The following is a 20,033-nucleotide window of genomic DNA, read 5'->3' on the forward strand; positions in this document are numbered from 1 at the left end:
GGCCCGATGGAGGAGTGGCTTGGGCTCCTCATCAGGGACGGAGAAGAAGGAGAGGGGTCAGGCCAAGCTCCTGCCTCAGCCTCACCCCTGCCCCCCCCAAACCTCCCCCCAGCAATTTGAGAACTGGCGCCCCAACCAGCCCGACAACTTCTTCGTCAGCGGGGAGGACTGCGTGGTGATGATCTGGCACGAGAAGGGAGAGTGGAACGACGTGCCCTGCAATTACCACCTGCCCTTCACGTGTAAAAAGGGCACAGGTGAGCAGAACCCCCGGAAGGGCCCAGCCTGGGTGGAGTCAGGACCTGAGGCTCCTGCTGGGGGGCCTGGGGCGAGGCTCCTGGTCTCCGGGCTGCTGATGTCCCCTCACCCGCCCAGCAGGCAGACTGGCATTGGTGGGGGGGGCTCTCCCCATGCCAGTGTCCCATGGCCAGTGGCAAGAGCAGGCCCACTCCCACGGAGGGTGAGGGTCCCAGGCTAGAGGACAGACCGGCCCCTACGCACACATGCCCCGGGGCCCCCGCACAGAAGGTCACTCACAAGGACTGTCCTGGTTGGGGAGCCCCGCACTCTTTGGGGTCCCCATGCATGTCAGTTGTCAGGTCCCGATCCTCCCCTTGGAGTCTGTTGTCACGGAGGTGCTGGTCGAACATGACCCTCCTATTCCTGTGCCCTGCCCAGACCTCCTCTCTGTCCCACTGTTTTCATAGTCACAGACCATCTGCCCGGCACTCGCCCCTTTTTCCACCCTTCTCCCTCCGTGTTGTCTTTCCCCAGTCCCTCAAGACCCTCCTTTTTTTCCCCCGCCATGCTGCTCTAAATCACGGAGGAACCCAGATGTTAGAACCTATGGTTCTCAGATGCTTAGCACAGCCTGAAAATGCCCCTCTACCAGCAGCCAGGCCTCACAGCCGGCTATCCAAGCACGGTGCCCCTTGCTTGGGCTCTGGGCTGTCTCATCACGGCCAGAGGGGGCCACACCGGCTCATCACGGGCATGGGTCATCACGGGAGACCCTCTGAGAGCCCTTTCTCAAGGGTGTTTGCCCCTCAGTGGCCTGCGGAGACCCCCCCGTGGTGGAACACGCCAGGACCTTCGGGCAGAAGAAGGACCGGTACGAGATCAATTCTCTGGTGCGGTACCAATGCACAGAGGGCTTCGTCCAGCGCCACGTGCCCACCATCCGGTGCCAGCCCAGCGGGCACTGGGAGGAGCCTCGGATCACCTGCACAGACCGTGAGCACCGCCCCTCCCCCACCCCTGGCTGGGCACAGCGTTAGATCCTGCCACCAGGTCCTCCTTCCTGCTCCCGGAGCCCGGCAGTGGCTGGCCCTCTCCTGGGGGTCCTGAGCACCAGCTGTCTGCGCTATCCAGGGGCTCCATCCCACTCACTCCCCCTGCCTCCAGGGAGGGCTCGCTCTCACCTTCACTGAGAGGATGAAGGAAAAAGCAGGTGGCCAGCTTCTTCAAGACCAGCTCAAAGCCCCTCGGCCCAAGTTGGGGCCAAGAAAAATCAAAACCAGAAAGCGGGTAAAGCCTCAGGTTGCCCTTCTTGAGCCCATGGTTTCTGCAGGGAAGGGGAGCCAGCCGAGGAGGGGCAAGTAGGGAGAGGCTAGGCTACCCCAGCTTCCTTTGGAGCAAGCGGTCAAGATTTCCGGTCTCCCTTTCACCCCAGCCTCCACGTACAAGCGCAGACTACAGAAGCGGAGCCCACGGGCCCCACGGAGGAGCCGACCCAGCACAGCCCACTGAGAGCAGCTTCCAGGACACGCCCAGGATGCTGAGCCCAGGAGCCTCGCCAGGCTGACATCCCACACGGATGGTGTCCTCTTCTTGTCGCTTTCTGTCATATAAGGAATTCCATTAAAGAAGGAAAAAACCAAATCCCACATTGTGTATGCACCCGCCCCCCGCCCCCCCAAATCGCCAACACTGCATCTGATTTTCCCCCCCAATGCCAAAGCAAAGCAAACGTATTGTAACCCGTGGACTGAGTCTAGAGACATTTCTTCAATCTCCCGTTGTGCCTTTCCAGGGACCAGTGCAGGGACAGGGGGAGAAGGGGAGGGGTTAAGTTAAATAAAGAAGATTATTTTTTGTTTCCTGACTTTATCCAAGAGCAGTGCAATGGTTGGTTCTTTCCCCTCCAGGGAGAGCTAGGGAGGAGGGAGGAAGGGGCCCGAAGAGCTGGGACCAGACCGCAGCTGAATGTATTGGATGAGGGGCCCGGAGGGCCGCACCATCTGCGTTGGGGGAGAAGCCTGGGGGAGAGGGGGCGGGCTCCACTAAGGGTGAGGGGGCAGGAGAGAACTGCCGAGGGATCTTCCGCTGCGTGGGAGGGGTCGGGTTCCCTCCCAGGGTCCCTCTTCCAGTGTCCTCTCACCGGGGCTGCCACCTGAGCAGCTGTCCATCTCAGCAGGGCTGGGTGGGAGGGGCACTTCCTTCCCAGCGGGAGTGCCGCCCCACCCCCTCCCCTCCCCCCACACCCCCGGGACGGTGCAGGCACCAGAGTTCCGTGCACCTATTTATATTTTTGAAAACTGAAGATTATGATAATTATAATAATAAAGACATTGGAAGAGATCTCTTTCTTTTCTTTTCCCTTTTTTTAATAAAAAAGAGAAGGCAACCAGCGTCTGAGGTCTACCAAAGGGGCTCTTAGGAATGGAGGGCAGTTGGGACATGTTTCCATCAAATGACCCCAAAGTGGGTGAATCTTGTCTCTTCACAAAGCCTGGAACAGTCACACCTGTTGTACTTATTTTTATCAGGGTACCTGTGCTTTTGATGGAGTGGGGGGGTGGCAATGGGTGTGGCGTGTGCATTTACTCTCAAAGGACAACTCAAATGAGGCATCTGGTTACTTTGCATCGTTTGGTTCTTTGATAGCATGCTGCTCCCATAGGAGATGCCTGGTAGAGTCAAGAGCAGAGGCAAAATCAGGATTTCTAAGAGGCAACAAAAACAGTTGCAGACAGCCTGCAACACATGTAAGCCTTGCTTACACATAATTGTGGTTAGCTAGTTCGCTGGCCACTAGCCAAAAGGTCTGGGCATCCTGCCCTCAAGGAGCCTAGAGGGTATCGACAAAAACAATTTGGATTTCTTAAGGATTCCCCCTAAGAGACCTTGAGTGGGGCCAGGCGTGCATGGCAGGCACTGTCCCCTCCCGAGCCTGCTCATCACAGTTGCTCAGTGGGCCCTCGCGTCTGTGTGTCTGGGTGCTGGTTACTGCGTGCTGCTGTGAGTTTGCTGGTATGTTTTTGGGTGTGTATATGTGTGGCCCAGTATTTGTTGGTGAATATAGACACGTGTCCAGATTACCTATGAGTCTGGAAACAAGTGGACGAAAGTAGAGAGGGTACAGTGATGTCACATAGCTCAAGAATTATGTAATTAATTAACGGATCAGTTGGGAGTACAACGATGTCTGTGGTTTTCAAACTGGAGCCTGCATCAGAATCAAGAGGGTTTGGTTTCTCCCGTGGCCGATCTGGGGTGGGGCCCAGAAATGGGCAGTTCTAATAATTTCCCAGGGATGCTACCTGGCCACACTTTGAGAAGCATGGGCCCGCGTGAAGAAAGGACTCCATAACTGAGTGTGAGTGGCAGAGGTGTGCCTGAGCAGAGGCAGGCCTGCTTTCCTGAAGCTGGGGAGGGGGCTGGTCTCCCAAGATCTTCGGGGGACGGTGGGGGAGGGCACGGCCCCCTCTGTGTCCTGAGAGGAGCCTCCTCCTCTTCTGGGCCCACGCTGACACACAGCCCGGGAGCAGAGATGGTGGGAGAGCAGGCCGGAGCCCCCAGCTGCTAGGCCAGCCCCGAGGCAGGGTGGGCCATGCGGCAGGCAAGCCAGAACCTCGGGGGCCTGAAGGTGCAGCCCCCAGAACTCCCTGAAATAGAACTGCCCCCCGCTCTCCCTGGAAAGGGAGCTGGGCCCCGGGACTGAACGAGGCAGAGAGCCAGACACAGGGATGGGGGGGCATGTCACAGCACCATTTATTGTCCAAAGAAAGTACACACACCTGAGGGCCACTCCCTGAGCAGGGAAAAAGGAGAACAAAATACAGACTCTTTGGAGAGAGAAGGAAAAAATGGGGAAAGAAATTTCTCCCTTTCCTGGGACTTCACGCAGAAGCCTAGGGACCCGCTTCCAGCCCTAGCCCTCAGCTGCCCTGATCTGGGCCAGCAGCTTCTCAGAGGAGGAGGCAGGAGACCGCAATGCCCAGCTCCAGGGCCCCCTGGACACCCTGCCCCCCATCCCAGGCTGAGGAGGAGGGGCAGGGACAGCCACCACGTGTCACTGGGAGACAGGGAGAGGGGCTGCGTTCAGTGACAGTAGAGAGCCCTTGTGAGCCCACGAACCTCTACTGGCCTAGAGGAGAGGGGCAGAGGGATTCCTGGAACGGGGGAGCCTTGGGGCGTCCACCCGAACAAAGGGAGGATTTGGAAAGCTGGATTTACCAAAAAAAAAGTAATTTAAAAAAACTTAACTTGGGAAGTATAAAAACAACACAAAAATTGCCCCAACCTGCAAGGGAAAATGAACCACTCAATAAATACAGCGCGAGAGGGGAGGCGCGGGACCCCTAGCGGGGCCGGTAGCAATATACGCCATACTCCCGGCTCCGCGGGTCTGGGAAGCCGAAGCTTCGGACACCGGGCTCCAGGGGCCCGCAGTTGGGACGCGGGCGAACCACAGGGTAACGGGCACTGCCATCCGCCAGCCAGCCGGCATCACAGCGGTCCAAGCCACGGAACTTCCAGGCAGCAAAGAGCTGGCCCACCTTGGCAATGTGGGCGCCGTCTTCCCGGCAGGCCTCCTTTGCCTCTGCCAGGGTCAGCTTCTTGGGGTGCTCCAGGTAGTATACCTGCCCTGTGGGAAAGTGGGGCGTGAGGGCTGGCCGGCGGAGGGGGCAGCCAGAGAGGACGGTGGGGCCCGCAGAAACGCCCGCCCATCGGACCTCCCCAAACAGAGCGGGCAAGGACGAGCCCAGGGAGCCACCAGGCTGTGGGCACTTGCCATGTGTCCTTTGGGAACGTACCTTCCCAGTTCTGACCCCCTCTCTGAGGGTTCCATCCCACCTGCCAGAGGGCTGGGGTCCCTCCAGGCATGTCTGTACTCCACCTCAGCGTTCCCGAACTGCACCCTGGGTGGGCACCCCACCTAGTCTGCACCAATCAGTCTCTCGCCCACCCAATCATTTACTGAGTCCCGGGGCACCTGGCTGGCTCAGTCGCTGGAGCGTGCGACTCTTGATCTTGGGGTTGTGAGTTCAAGCCCCACGTTGGGTGTAGAGTGTATTTTTAAAAAAAAATCTTTAAAAAAAAAGTCATCATCACTTCTCGGCCTTTTGGCTAAGATCAAGTGTAAAAAAAAAAAAGTCATTTACTGAGTACCTACTATGTGCCAGGACACTTTTCTGAATGCTTGGGATGTGACAAGGAACGAATTTCTGTTTTTATTTGTTTCTCTTCCCGTGAAATGATCCCCTTCGTGAGCACAGACGGGGCTTGCTTTGTCTATGATGCCCAGGACCTAGTGTCGGCCCCAGCACGCAGTAGGCTCTCAAAAAATGTCTGATGACCCAGTAAACCAGGGATTGGGGTGAAGCAGCAGTAAAGCACCCAAAACTCAGCCCGACGTGGCTTCCACCCCTGCAGGTGCTCCAGACCTCCAGCCGAAGGTGCCGGCGGGGCGAGCAGAGGGGTCCCGAAGCTCCCCAGATGCCGCCCTCCCACCCCAGGCCCGCGCCTGGCCGGTGCGCTCACCCCTGAGGGCCGGAGCGAAGCAGAAGGCGTCATAGCGGTGCAGGCGGTGGCTGCGGGGACCGTAGCTGCGCACGCCGGGAGCCAGGCCCAGGCCCCCGCAGGGCTGCCGGGCGCGCGCGATGGGGTACTGCACCGAGGCGTCCTGCAGCCAGCCTGCGTTGCACCAGTCCAGGCCCTCCTCCCAGGCCCGGAACAACTGCTCGAAGGAGGCCACCACCGCGTCCTGCTCTGCACACGCCCGCTGGGCCTCGAGGAAGTTGAGCTGGTAGCGCCCCCAGGGGTGCTGGTAGGGAAAGACCACACCTGGGGAGGGAGGAAAGAGGGGCCTGACGGGGTGGGCAGGGGCCCAGCGGGCTGGAGACCCCAGTCCCTGCCCCCTGCCCAATGGGAAGGATGCTCCCCCAACACACACACACACACACACACACACTCCCTCAGAGAAGCAAACCCATCATCTCCCGTCCGGGTCCAAAACGGAGTCTACGTCTGTGAATTCGCAGGGCTGTTATAAGAACCCCAGTGCCATGGTCTCAACGTGTCCCCCTAGTGCGTGTTGAAATCCCAAGGCCTCATGTGATGGTCTCAGGAGGTGGGGCCTTTGGGAGGTACTTAGGTCACGAGGGCGGCACTCTTGGGAAAGAGATCAGTGTCCCTCTCTAAGAGACCCCACAGAGGTCGCTCACCCCTTCCACCACGTGAGGACACAGTCTTCTCACCTGACTACGTGGGCACCCTCCCATCCCCGTCATATCTGACATCAGGGAGGAGTGTGACCCCTCCAGCTGCCGACTGGGCCAGACAGGTGGATGCTGATGGTAGAGGTCCCTGACTTGCCTTTCATCCTCCTCTCCTCACAAGGAGGTGGAGGAGGCCCTCATCTCACACTGGAGGGGACAGGAGCTCCGAGGGGACGAGGCGGCCACCCAGGGAACCACAGCAGGGGCGGGGTGAACGTGGAGCCAGACCATGGTTCTCTGTGCGTCCCAGCTGCCTCCCTCGCAGGTCGGACAGGTATGAGGACACACAGCCCGTCCTAGAGACAGAGAAGGTAACAGACCCCGGAGATGGCCCACGGGAGCCCACAGAAAATGTGGTGTGAGCACTCTGGCTGGTTTGGACAACACTGAGTTGTAACTGTTGCTTTTTTTTTTTTTCATTAGAAGATTTTTACAGAAAAGTCCAGAGATGTCACATAAAAGTGTATGCTTCTCTTGTCAAGTCAGAAAACCTGACTGTGTGGGGTCTGCTTCTGGGCCTGAGCAGGGCACTCCTTTGGGACTGGACGAGGGCTCAGCCGCGTGCCCCGTGCCCACCCCTCCCGCCACTCACACCGGGCGGCCTCCTTGGTCTGTGCTGTCTACGACCTGCCCGAGTCTCAGCTCCTGTTTTCCTCTGAGTCAGGTGTGAGCCAGAGGCAGTGGTGGGTTCTGGAGCCAGACTGCCTGGGGGTCAAACTCCTACTCTGCCATTTACGGGCAGTGTGACCTTAGGGAAGTCACTTGACCTCGCTGTGCCTCTGTTTCGTCACCTATCAAATGGGAGTGATGACAGCCGTAGCTTCCCCGTGGGGTGTTTCAAGGTCTGCATGGCTGCCTAAAGCACAGAGTTCTAGATGGTTTCTCGGGGCCCTCTCCCCGTGGCCCGGGCCCTCGTGTCCCCTGACCCCCCCACCGCCCACTGGGGCCTCACCCCGCAGCTCCAGCTCCACCAGGCCGCTCTCGTCCTCCAGCCCGTCAATGACCTCACAGCGGTAACGCCCGGAGTCCTCCAGCCGCAGGTCCCGGATCTGCAGCGACACTTCGCGCTCCCCGTCCTGCCGCAGGCGCACCCGGCCGCGGTAGTCTCCGAAGGAGCGGTGCCTCAGCCCAATGGCCACCAGCACATCCTGCTCCAGGGCCCCATTCTCCGATAGCTTCCACCATTTGACGCGCACGGGCCTCGGGGACAGCAGGGCCGGCTCGTAGTGGTAGCAGCAGGGCAGGGTCACGTTGGCCCCCCGGTGGGAAAACAGGGTCTCCTCGGTTGTCTCTACCACCAGCTTCACCCCATTGAAGACGCCTGGGAGAGAGGGGGTGCCAATGGGGACCTGCTCCAGCACATCCATGCCCCTGCAAGGGCCACCCCCAGCCTCGGGAGTTACACCTTACAAGAATGGCCATAATGCGGCCCCCCTCCCCGTACCCACACGCTCTGCACCGTGACTTTGCGTCTCCTATCGGGAGGGGACACTGTTCCCCTCCGCCTTGAATCCATGCTGGCCCTGCCACTTCTCTGACCAAATGAACATGACAGAAGTGACGACTCTTCTGTGCCTGCTGGGAGTCTGGGTCCACTCTTTCCCAGGACCTTGCCAGCCCCTGCGACAACGAGCCTGGGCGCACCTGCTAGGGAAGGAGAGCCCACGGGGAGGAGCGACAAGCCCTCGCAGCTGGGGCCATCCGAGGCCAACCAGCCCCAGCGACCTGTCCTACCGACTGCAGACACAGTCAACTTAGACCCCTGGAGGTACACAGGGTGGGGGAGGAGGGTGAGCAGGACATAGGAGGCCCCCTGCAGAGGCTCTCATGCTGAAAAAGCCAGGGGTTCTGGTGCAGGAGTTCTCAAAGCGGTGGGGGGAGGGGGGCGGTCCCTGAACCAGCAGCAACAGCATCACTGGGAACTTGGTGGAAATGCAAACTCCCAGGCCCCACCCCAAACCACCCCAAACTCAGGGGTAAGGCCCTGAGTTCAGTGTTTTAACAGCTCTCCAGGTGACCTTGCCGGGCACTGAAGTTGGAGAAGGCTGCTCTAGGACCAGAGTTTTGGGACCACAGGCCTGGGGTCAGATAAGCTGGAATTTTGGCTCCAACCTTCCGCAAGTCTAGTCTAGTCTAGAGAAATCAGCTGACTCTCCAAACCACTTTCCTTATTTGTAGAATGGAGTCACACCGGTAGCTACAGTGGGCTGTTTTGAGGCTCAAATCAGGGAAGGTGGGACATCTGGAAAAAGCACAACAGACGTGAGGCAAGCCTATCAAGTAGTGGCTACTACGTCCTTTGTTTTCCCCCGACGCTTTAGTGAAGCTGTGTTTGAAGATTTCACCGAAGACGCTGAGAATGTTGGGCTAAATCATAATGCCTCCATGTGACAAAACACTACACAGCCGAGTAAACTAACCTGGCAGCTAGATATCTACTCATTGATCTTGGAAAAAAATTGTATCCTATGAAGTGACAGGGAGATTCCCAAACCACACGTAGAGCAGGAGGTGAAAGACAATTTTCCCAATCCTCTATCAAAGGCTGGGGGACTCACCTAACAGGTTAGCAATGGTTCCCCAGGTGGGGCAGATTATTTGTGATTTTGCTCGCACATATGCAGGGACTGAAGGGAAAGTGGTGAAATCATGGGTAGAAAGTTCAAGTTTTTAAGTCTCCTTGAATCTCATTAAAGTCATGATTGTCTAGGGGCGCCTAGGTGGCCGGGGTTTTTGTGAGGATTCTATGAGACAACGTACGGAAGGCACCGAGAAGCGTACCTGACACACAGACTAAAGAGTCACCCGCCCAGAGGCGCCTGGATGGCTGTCGGTTAAGCATCCGACTCCTGATTTCGGCTCAGGTCGTGATCTCAGCATCATGAGATCAAGCCCCGTGTCGGGCTCTATGCTGAGCAAGGAGCCTGCTTAAGATTCTCTCTCTCCCTCTGCCCTTCCCCCTCGGCCAAAAAAAGTCACCTGCCCAAAGCCATGTAGCTACTAAATGGCAAAATTAAGATTCAAACTCACATCTATCTAATCTCAAACCCCCTTTCCACTGGGGACACTGGGGGAGGTCACACTTAAGATCTTAGAAAACTGGCAGGACTTTGGGAGCGTCCTTAAGCACACAGGCGATTCGGCTCCAACGCACTCCAAGCCCGAGGGACTAGCAAACACAGAGTAACCGAGCCATCCCTTGCACTCCTTGCACTCCTCAGAAATGAGCCTGGTCCGCTGCAAGGGCCCCGAGAGGGAAGGGGCTTCTGGCTCCACGCCCTGTCCCCTGTCGCGGCCTGGAGGCTGCATATCACAGCAGGAGCCAGGAGAGGTCCTGGTCCCCCAGCGGAGCATAGAGCCAGAGCCAGGAGGCCGCCCACCTTCGCCATGGCCGTTGCCCGGGTTCCAGCCGTTGGGACTATTGGAGTAGTAGAAGCCATTGTAGAAAGGCAGGCCCAAGACACAGGGCAGCGGGTACAGCAGGACCAGGAGCAGCGGGCCCATGGCGCTAGGCACGGCTGCAGCGCCGGGGTGTCCGGGGCAGGCTGGGAAGAGAAGAAAAACAAGCCAATGAGAGAAACCTGCTGCATGGGGGGCCGGGGACCCCTGGGTTCCAGCACCCGCTCGCTCACTCGCTCAGCAGGTAATTACGGAGCATCTTCTGCCCGGCAGTTCCTGTTCTCAGAGCCGAGAAGACCGAGGGCAGAGGGGAGCGAGTCCAGGTCCCTGCCCTCGGGGGACTGCACCCCACAGGCAAGCTGGGCCAGAAGCAAGCCAACAAAGCCTAGGGAGGAGTTAGGAGGAGGCATGAAGTCCGAGGAGAAAATTACACAGGGCGATAGGACATTATCGACAGTTTTCAGACGGCACGTTTGAATCTGAAAGATTGTGAGCATCATCTTTTTAATGACACCGAAGGGCCTAGACTAAACTAGAAAATCTCAGGGTGTATTCATGGTTAGTGAGAGGAATCCTGCATTGTCAAGCTTTTGTTTCAGTCCTGAGAGGTCTGTGGTGGGGGGCGGGGTGAATGGGAGGTCACAGATTTCTTACCCTGAGTCAAGGTCAAAATAGGCAGCTAGCCCTTGGGCTGTAGTTTTGTTTGTTTTTTTTTTAATATTGCATTTAAATACATCTTGATGACTGAGTTCTTTTGGTACACACACACCCTCCTCCCCTGGTGTATTTTGCACTCAAGGCTAATGCCTCATTCACCTCCCCCGCATCTTCCCCGCCCTCTGCTCATTGCCATTTGCTGAGTGCTTAATGATTTAAAAGACCGGCAGCCCTGGAGGAACTCGGTGCAGAGTCCCGATGCCGTGTGGGGAATACAGAGGTGGGGTGGAGAAAAGGGGCAGGAAATGAGAGTGAAGACACAGGAGTTAGCCAGGTGGAAAGGACACTGGGGTGTGCCCAGCAGGGGCCCGGCAAACGCAAAGGCCCAGAAGCCAAAGAACACGTGGGGGGCTGGGAATGTGCTGGAAGTTCTCCATTTGTGCCTCTCTCTGCCCTGATCTCTGTTGGCTTCTCCCGGCGCCCTGGCCTCTGGCTTCCAGCAGGATTCGGCCAACAGGAGGCACCCACAGGAGATGGGCGGGAGGAAGGAAAAGCCGTGATTCTGCAGCACTGTGTGTCTTTTGACCACAGCCTTGCTGCTGGCTCCTCTCCCCAGCACCTGCTCTCCTGGGCTGTGTGACACTGTTTCCTCCCTTTCCTGCCCACCCCCCCAGGAGCGACTGCCATTGCTTGTCTGTCTTCCGCTCCCCTCTGCGTTGCCCCCCATCCCCACTCTAGAAGCCAGCCACTCCTTCCTTAGTAGAGTCTTTTTGCTGGAACCACCGAGGGTGAATTCTTCCTGCCAAAACCCTGGCTGATCCAGGGGGAGGCGGTGAGAGGGGTCAGCAGGCCCAGCGCCTAGATGCCCTTGGGGCTCCAGCCCAGGCTTTTCCCTCTCTCCTTTGTCCCAAAGGCCCTGGGGTGCCAGTGGGGCCACAGGATCAGAAGAGCCAGTCAGAAACACCCCTCCAGGGGCTGCACTGAAGGGGGACGGTGCGGCAGCAAGGCCAGGGCACAGTGGGCACCTAGATGGAAATATGACTATGATTATCATGCAGCAACGTGGAAACACGCTTAGGGTGTAATTGAAAATGGACAAAGCACAACATGAAAATTGCCCATTTGCTATGATTGTAAGGCTGTGGCCCCGTGAATGTCTGCTGTATGGAAACCAGAATGGGAGAGAACAGCAAAAAGAGGGAGGAGGGTGGGGAGAAAGGAGGGGAGGGGAAAAGAAAAGAAGGGGGGCGCCTGGGTGGCTCAATCTGTTAAGTGTCTGACTGGCTCAGGTCGTGATCTTGGGGTCCTGGGATCGAGCCCTGCATCCGGCTCTGGCTAGGTGGGGGGGGGGGTCTGCTTGTCCCTCTCCCTCTACCCAACCCCCCCCCCCACCCCGGCTCATGCTCTCTCTGTCTCTATCAATGAATAAAATCTTTAAAAAGAAAAGGGAGAGGAAAGCATGGAATCTGTAAGGAAGGGTGGTGTGATTGAGAAGGGAACCTTCTTATTTCCATAACAGTTAGGAGCCCTTGCTGGGGAGGAAGGAGCCGACGTGGAGGAAGCTGACAGAAGCCACTGATCTCCTAGACCCCTTTGCAGAGACCCTGAGGCCCAGAGCCGCCCTCTGTGCTGAGGGTCCTTCTGAGGTCTCACTTCTTGTCCAAGAGGAGTCCCCAGGAGATACCCGTAAAGCCTCACAGGGACTTGGATCTGGGCAGCCCCACCAGGCAGCACAATCCGCAACCTAATACAGAAGTTCTTAGGTAGGAGGATCTGGGTTCAAACCCCATCTCCACTCCTTACAAGCTGTGTGATTCCAGGCAGGTTTCCTCAGTTGTGAAATGAACTTCATTAAGCTCACCACGACCTCTGTTTCACCCATGTGTTCTACTCCTCTCCTACAGTAACATAGTTCTAGAGAGGTGCATGACTGGTCAGCAGAAAGCTGTAATTCCAGCCTCCCTCTGCAGCGAGGAGGGGTCCTGGGACTCCATGCTGCACAATGGCAGCGAAATAAGACGTTCCCCATGCAGCTCTTGGGTTAAAACAGTTAGGGATATCATTTCCTGGTATTTCCCTCTACCTGCTGGCGACCAGAGGTGCCACCATAGTCTCAGAGATGTAAATCACGGGTTGAATGACAGAGCCAGGTCCACCAGCCCTGGACCTCCCCTATCTGCCCCGTGTCATGAGAAAAACAAAGTCCTAGCGTATTTAGGCCACCCCACCTTGAGTCTCTTTGTGAACCCAGCGGAGCCTCACTTGGACTGCTCCCATTAGCATAAAAATACGAACAGCTGAGTTTAACAAGCCCTTACTATCTCATTTACTCCTGATCACAACCCCTAGAGGTGGAACCTCAGTATCCTCATTTACAGCTGGGAAGACCAAGGCACAGAGATTAAATCATCAGCCCAAGATCATCCAGCGAGGACATGGCAGAGTTGGGATCTGAACCCACTCCAGCTCCAAAGCCCGGAATGACCATGTCAAACTCAGGGAGGTGACATGTGCAGAGCACACAGCTCAGGGCCTGGCACACAGCAGGCCCTCCTAGGAGAGTCTCCTTTCCCTTCTTGAGGGTCCCACGTCTGGAACCAGGAAGGAAGTGGAATGAGGACCGAGAGGCTGTTGATACTGAGCTGGATGTCACAGGCCCCACCGTGTCCCTGGGCACCCACAGCCTCTGCCAGCATAGGGCTCGCAAGCCCCCGTCTGCCGTGTGCCCTGCCTCCTCACAGCAGCTCATCGGGCCCAGATGCCCTCCAGTGAGAAAGGGCTTCCCTGGGATGAGCAAATGGAGGTGTTTCTGCCACAAGGTGATACCTGAGTGCCTGAAAAAGATGCAAATTTTTGCGTTAGATACAAATGAGGGGAAAAATAAGGCTGAGGCAGATTCCTCAAAACATATGCAGCTTTGTAACCAGACTGTTAACAAAACCAGGAAGAGTCCTAATTAAAAAAAAACACCAGCACCGTGAACTCTCCACTGACCTTGGCACCCAACGCCCTGTCAATCAGCCCTTTGCAGCCTTCACCACCAGGGCAAGGGCTTCCTCCTTTGAGATGTAGGTTTTCGGGGGCCTGGGATTCCAGGAGAAACCAGATTTGCCAAAATTAAGAATCTGACCCAGGGTGGAGCCATCTTCATTTTTTTTTTTTAACTCAGGGGAAATGACTTTGCAACTTCACCATGTGATTCCTACGCTTAGCAGAAAACTTTGTGTGAAGCTGCTGTTTAGGCACCCCCATCTCCCCAGATCCATTGCATCCTTGAGATGGTACAAGTTTGGATCCTGAGAGGCGGAACAATTTGTTAGGAAGGGATGCTGCATTGTCCAAATCTATTTGGTTCCTGAGTCTTGAACACTGAACAGCAAAGAGCCTGGATAGTGAGAGATACTCGTATGCGTACTTTTCTCCAGGACTGTCAGCATTTATCTTAAGGAATCCCTAGCTTGCTAAAGCTTGCTCTTTGCTTGTGAGAAATCCTGTTATAGTCGCTCCAATATGTCAGCATGTTGAGAAAAATCACCACTGGACCAATGTCATTCCATGACACTGACTTCAGTCCCCCACTGTTCTCACCAACCGTGGATGAGGTCATTCATCGTTCAGAAACATGCACTGAGGCAGGAAAGACTCTAGCACCTTCTGGGTCCTCCAGCGAGCTCCTAGGCACCTCTTCCCAGCCCCTGAGACCCCAGCACACACTCACTCCCTCGGTTTTAAAGGGCTGCCATGTCCAGCGGCTCCCCCGACCCTTCCAAAAACTCCCCAACCCAGTCAGAAAGAATTTTACTCTCCCCAATTAATCCACAGGTAAACAGAGGCACAAAGACATGAAGCAACTGTCCGAAGGTCACGTGGCCGAGACAGCGGAGGCAGGACTCGACTCTACAGCTCCCATAAGGATCTGTCACATAGAAGGACTGCCTTCCACTCATCAGTGCACTTGCATGGATGTCATTGTCCGTGGGTTTCACAATGTCAATTTTTATCCCCCTTGTACAGAGAAGGAAACGGAGGTTCAGAAATGCTAAGTTGCAGGGCGCCTGGGCGGCTCAGTCGGTTGGGCATCTGACCCTCAGTTTCGGCTCAGGTTGTGACCCCAGAGTCATGGGATGGAGCTCCGGTCTGGCTCCGTGCTCAGAGGGGAGTCTGCTTGAGGTTCTCGCCCTCTGCCCCTCCCCCCACTCACGCACATGTGCAGGCGCGCCACCCTCCCCCTTAAAAATAAGAAGAAAAAGAATGCTCAGTTGCATGGCTAAGGTGAAGGTCTTCATCAGGAAATACATGGAGCTGGAATGTGGCCTCATTCACTCAGCAGGTATTTTATCCTGCATCCACCATGTGCCAGGCACAGTTCTCGGCATGCGGGATACAAACCCGAAGTTGCCAGAGCTCACATTCCAGGGAGGGAAACAGACAGCAAATAGGATATGGGACATCCGTGTTGTCAAAGGGTCGCATGTGCTAGAGGACACAGAAACAGAAGCTTCCTGGTCTCCAGAGCAGACTTAACAGGGAAGTTCGGGGGTTGAAGACAAATGACCACCCTGAATGTTAGGCGAAAGCCAACCACCACCACTCAGGGAAGCAAAGGACAGGCAGCCTGGGCTCCCTGACCCTGGCCACCCTGGGGGCCGTGGGAGGCTCCCCAAATCAGCTGGAGCTTTGCTGAGGCAAAGACACACCTGCACCCTGCTGAGTGACCTTGAGCAAGTTACTCAACCTCTCTGTGCCTCCATGTCCTCATCTGGAAAAAAATAAAGGATAAATACTAGAACCTCACTTTAGGACTGTGGTGAGGATTATATAAGATGAATTATGTCCAGCATCAACACATAGCAGGTGCTCCACAAACAGTTGCTAATACTTATTGGCAGAAGAACATAGCGGCAGATTTCGGGTTCTAGAATCAGACCGGCTACCGGGATTCGGTCCCGGTTCGCCCCAATTACTAACAGGGTATCAGTGGGCAAGTCACTGAGCTTTGCTTTCCCCATCTGTAAGATGGAGGTCACAACAATTTTAACCAGAATACATTTCTGTAAAAATTAAGGGAGAGCATGTCTGCAGAGCACTTAGAACGCTGCCTGGCAGGAGGGCAGGCACTCACAAAATATAGCGGTATTACTATTGTTAAAAGTGCAGTCTCCCCTTATTTCGGTGGATCTTTCTCCCCTCTCACTGCCTAAGAGAGAAAGCAGCCACCATTGCCTTCTCTTTACAGTTGGGGAAACTGAGGCCAAGGGCATGGAAGTGAGTGAAGCATCCAAGGCTTTATCTTTGGTAAACAGGCAGAGGTTAGAGAAAATTCTCAAGTCTCCTGGAAGCCCATCCTTTGCTTTTCCGAGCACCACTTGCCTCGGGACCCCTCCCCATGGCAGAATAAGGGGAACCCCAACTCGGAAGGAAGATGGGGCCCCCCAGGCTCTCCTCACTTGTCCGGCGGAGAGTAGCGTTCCCCCATCCACCGGCAGGGGGCAGCATTGCCCTCCAGGTTTCCACAAGCCCCAGCTCTCGGGGAGGAATTTGACTTCGGGGGGCCGCCCCGTTTAGACAAGGCTTACACGCGCCTTTGAAACCTGGCCCCCGGAAAGTGAAAGCCGGAGGTGTTTCCTACCAGCATTCCCAGCCCGCTGGCCCACGTAGGGCCGCGGGGGAGCGGCCAGGGCGCCTCTCATTCCCCCCCCTGCTGCAGAGAGCAGAGGCACTCCCGGGGGTCAGGGCTGGGCACCACGGTCCAGGCCGGGTCATACAGGCCGCTGGGGCCACCCAGCGAGTTGGTGACAGAGCTGGGTCCAAGAGCCCGCGCTGCTTCCTTCCTGGCCGCCCACCGGCCCTAAATGCCTCCCTGAGCGACCCCATCTCCTACCCAGGGCGCTACTCGCCGCCCTCCCTCTGCGCCTCTGGTCTCGCTGCCCTAAGCAGAAACCCCCGCGAACCGAGGCCTGAAACCGACGGGCATCCTTTGCGCTTTCCCTGGGACAGCCGAGGGGGCGGCAGAGGCCAAGAGGCGCAGGTCTGCCCGGTCCCCAACCCCCACGCCACCCCCGGGCTCCCGCGGACCCCGGAGCACCCGACACATGCCGCGGGGCGGAGCCCGGCGCGCCGCGCACCGTGCGGGAGGCTGCAGGACCCGGACCGCACGAGAGGGGCAGGGACCCTGCGGGCCCCGGTGGCAAAGGGGCTGGACCGGGCGGTGGTCTCAGAGGCATCGGGTTTCGCTGGGGATGTGCCTCCTCCTGGCGCGCCGGGGGGTCCCGCGCAAGTCGGCCCGCGCCCCCGCGCTGCTCCCCCCCGCGCCCGAACTCGCGCCCGGGGCGCTCCCCAGGAGCGATCACAGCCCAGCTCCGCCCGGGCCCCCGCGGTGCCCAGCGCACTCCTCCTGCCCGCTTCCCCGATCCTGCCCGGGAGACGTGGGACGCCGCGGGAGACCCAAAGCGGGGAGGAGCGGGGGAGCGCGGACCGCAGCGGGCTCCAGAAGCCCGGCCACCCCCGAGCTACGTACCGTCCCCAGGCGGCTCTTGGACAGCTGGAGCGCTCCCAGCCCAGGACTGTCCGGGTGCGAGGAAGCGGGCGGATTTGGGGGATCTTGAATGGCCCGAGAGGAAGCGGCTGCGGACAAACCCCCGCGTTCCCGCCGGGCCAGCCCCTTAAAGGAACACACGCCCCTTTCTCTCCCTAGAGCTGGGCCCAAAGGGAGGAGTTGCTGCCGACTTGGCTCCAACTCTGAGATGCTAGCGGGGTGTAAAGGGAATGTCCAGGAGTTACTATCACATCTTGGAGAGGGGTAAGTGGGAGATGGAAGAGGTGCGTGATTGAGGGGGTCCCATTAGCGCACTCTGGTTTATCCAGAAGTGGGACTAAACAGGGGGAGCCCCTCTCCAGCATTCTGCAGGTGGGCTATGGCTGCCCCCCACTTTCAGGAGCAGGAAGGGTAAACGTTCTGTATGCTTACCCCCCATATAAGGCAAGGGGACACTGACCTCCCTCCTGCCCATGAGTTTAGCCATCATGAAATCCCCAGGCAGACTGTTAACTCAATGTCAGGCACAAGGACGCTGACCCTAGTAGGAGGGGCTTGGGGGAAGGGAGGGCAAAATTAGGGGTGCCCCCGCGGCCAGCAGGGGCAACCAGGCTTCTGACTGGTGCTCCAACAGGGGCAGGGCCCTCCCTTAGAATCCTGACATCTGTCTGTCCAGCCGTCCAGCAGGCACCACCTCCCAGGACTTCTGTTTGGACAGGGGGTTTTGTTTCCATCCTGCTCAACAGGGGTCCTGGGCTGGACAGTCTCCCTCAGCAGAAAAGCCTAGAGGTCCTTCAACCCTAGTCGGGAGAAGGGTTACAGGTCACGGGGTCACTGAGTCCAGAGTCCATTCTTAAACATGTTTCAAATGCCTGAGTGCATGCGTGTGCACGCGTGTGTGTGCGTGTGTGCATTACACAAGAGCCAGGAGCACATCAGAGCACAAAGAGCTGCAGTGAACTAGAAGGTACACTGTGGCCGAAGCAAATGCCAGGCATCAGGGAGCCAGGGAAGGTTCCTCCACGAGGAGGCGAGACCTGTCTGACCTCTGCCTGGAGATGGATTGGAGGAGAAATAAGACTCAAGTACCAATTAGGAAACTCTTGCAAGCTTCTCCGATGAGGAGGTGACCGGTATTTGAGGCCTCCGCCGGGCCAGGCTTTGCATCCAGGCATCTTCTCTGTCAGCTTCCACAAGGCCATGGAGCCAGTCTTGTTATTTCCATTTTACAGATGAAGGACTTGAGGCCCAGAGAAATTTAAGTAAATTGCCTAAGGCTGCGTGGAGCCAAGATCTAATGACTCTACCCTATTTAAACCAGGAACAGAAAGGAGAGCAGACTCCTGGGAGAGGTGGGTCAAGGGGTCCCAGTGCTGCGAGCCACAGGGGAAGGGGGAGGGATCACAGCCAGGCAGGTCAGTTTTGCTCCAGCAACTCAAGTTTCATGCGCCAGCCAGGGCCAGGGCTGGCCGGCAGGTGGATCTCCGTACTGGCTCCCCAGTACTGGCTCCCCAGACCGCGGTCAGGAACGAAAAAGCAAATCTGGGGAGGAGATGGTGAGCACGTGTGGCAGTGCGGGAGGCCGCCCAGGGGGTCAGGAGCGAGGGCCCCAGGCTCTCCAGAGTGGGACTTCCACAAGGCTATGGCCAACTCAGCCAAGGTTAGAGATAAGCAGAAGGGCCTGCATGGCTTAGGCCATTCCAGAGTGGCCTCGGGGCTCCTGGGCCCGGTGGGGGCCTTGTGACTACAACCGAATGAGACGGACCCCGCAGCAAACATTCAGTGCCATCACAAGGGTTGTGGATAGATAGGAGTGAAGCCCTCAGTTTTCCCTTATGCCAGTGGGACTCCTTGGGTTCCAGCAAGTCCCGGCACAGTTCATTCCTGCGGGGGTGGAACCATCCCAGAGCAAAGGCGCGGAGGAAAGAAGCTTCTCCCACTGTTAGTCCCAGGAGAGGCCAGAACGGGGTTGTGGCTAGGAAATGCTCCCAAAACGGAGTCCGGAGGCCAGCAAATCTCCCCAGCCCCCCAGACTGACTCCACGACGCAATCCATGCAGCTCCACGGAAGAGATCTCTGACACAGGAAGGAGTGGGCTGAAAGATCCCCAGGGGTAGGGAGCCCCAATCCCCAGTTCACTCAAAGACCACAGCCTGGGCCTTTTTCTGTCCCTGCCCGGCTTAGAATCCCTGGCAAGGGCAGCTCTCAGGAAGGAGCCACTTCCAGACTAATTTTCCCCACGAAGTTCCAGCAAAACCACACCCTCTCTTTGGCAGCCCCGTGGCCCAAATCTGCTGCCATGTCTACGTGTATCACAGCATGGCTCCCAAAGTTTGTTCCAGAAAATTCACCTTGTGTCCCAAGGCCTGGGATACTAGGGTGGTTTCCCATACCCCTTTCCCAGCTACTCCGTCCCTCCTCTACCTGCCGGTCTCCTTCCCAGATCACCAGGGCACTGGCCTGCACTGCCCCTCACTGGCTACTTCCTGATGTCATCAGCCTGGAGGGCAGGGTGGTGAGGGCGGAGGGGGACCCCGGGAGCTTGCCAGCAGCCTCCCAGGAACCAGTGTGCTCAGCCAGGAGGCCTCGTGACCACTCGGCAGAGCCCTGGCCACTTCCTTCCCGCCCTGCATCCCACCCCAGAGCCTCCCACAGCTCTGAAAGCAGCCCAGGTTCGTGGAGTTTCTAGTCGTTTCTGCAGCCCACCACTCCAAATGTAGAGAAAATGCCGAAGGGGAAAACCCAACAGCCTCAGCCATGTGCTCCTGGTCTGGTAGGAGAGCAAAGGCATTCGTGGAGGCAGCTCTGTGCCAGGCACCCCCTTGCCCCTCACTGGGCCCTAGCTCTGGGCCCCGGGGCTGCATGGGTGTGGGGGGTGGAGGACGGAGGGGAAGAGGCCGGGCATCGGGACTCGGAAGTGGGACCCCTCAGGAGTCCCC

General features: G+C 57.5%; 2 protein-coding genes across 4 annotated transcripts in view; one reads left to right on the top strand and one right to left on the bottom strand.

Moving 5' to 3' along the window:
* ACAN (aggrecan) overlaps positions 1 to 2,095 on the top strand; it is a 35,946-nt gene extending 33,851 nt beyond the window's left edge. Inside the window, exons 15-17 of the mRNA XM_035024348.1 lie at positions 113 to 257; positions 1,051 to 1,233; positions 1,673 to 2,095. Of these exons, the coding sequence (XP_034880239.1) occupies positions 113 to 257; positions 1,051 to 1,233; positions 1,673 to 1,749 (405 nt within the window). The 3' untranslated portion in view covers positions 1,750 to 2,095. The remainder of the gene's footprint in view (positions 1 to 112; positions 258 to 1,050; positions 1,234 to 1,672) is intronic.
* Positions 2,096 to 3,969: 1,874 nt separating this feature from the next.
* HAPLN3 (hyaluronan and proteoglycan link protein 3) lies at positions 3,970 to 18,589 on the bottom strand. Of its 3 annotated transcripts, none has more exons than XM_035024109.1 (6): positions 17,077 to 18,589; positions 10,140 to 10,287; positions 9,884 to 10,048; positions 7,456 to 7,824; positions 5,767 to 6,069; positions 3,970 to 4,870 (listed from the first exon to the last, which is right to left on the bottom strand). In XM_035024109.1, the coding sequence occupies exons 2-6, from the start codon at positions 10,159 to 10,161 to the stop codon at positions 4,584 to 4,586; spliced, it is 1,146 nt and encodes a 381-aa protein (XP_034880000.1). In that variant the 5' UTR covers positions 10,162 to 10,287; positions 17,077 to 18,589; the 3' UTR covers positions 3,970 to 4,583. The 3 variants fall into 3 exon arrangements, with proteins under 3 accessions (XP_034880000.1, XP_034879999.1, XP_034880001.1); XM_035024108.1 differs by having other exon boundaries at positions 15,257 to 18,589; XM_035024110.1 differs by lacking the exon at positions 10,140 to 10,287.
* Between the last annotated feature and the right edge of the window lie 1,444 nt (positions 18,590 to 20,033).

The sequence above is a fragment of the Mirounga leonina genome, unplaced genomic scaffold (genome assembly GCF_011800145.1).
Source record: "Mirounga leonina isolate KUSES-001 unplaced genomic scaffold, KU_Mleo_1.0 Mir_178, whole genome shotgun sequence".
Taxonomy (NCBI): Eukaryota; Metazoa; Chordata; class Mammalia; order Carnivora; family Phocidae; genus Mirounga; species Mirounga leonina.

Bases quoted from the DNA above. Each gene is read 5' to 3' on its own strand.
- HAPLN3 (XM_035024109.1), bottom strand. From the start codon at position 10,161: ATGCTCCGTAATTACCTGCTGA. The intron at 10,049-10,139 runs GCGAGTGAGCGA...TTCTCTTCCCAG, and splicing joins GCTCCGTAATTACCTGCTGA to CCTGCCCCGGACACCCCGGC. The intron at 4,871-5,766 runs GTGAGCGCACCG...ACTTTCCCACAG, and splicing joins CTTCGCTCCGGCCCTCAGGG to GGCAGGTATACTACCTGGAG.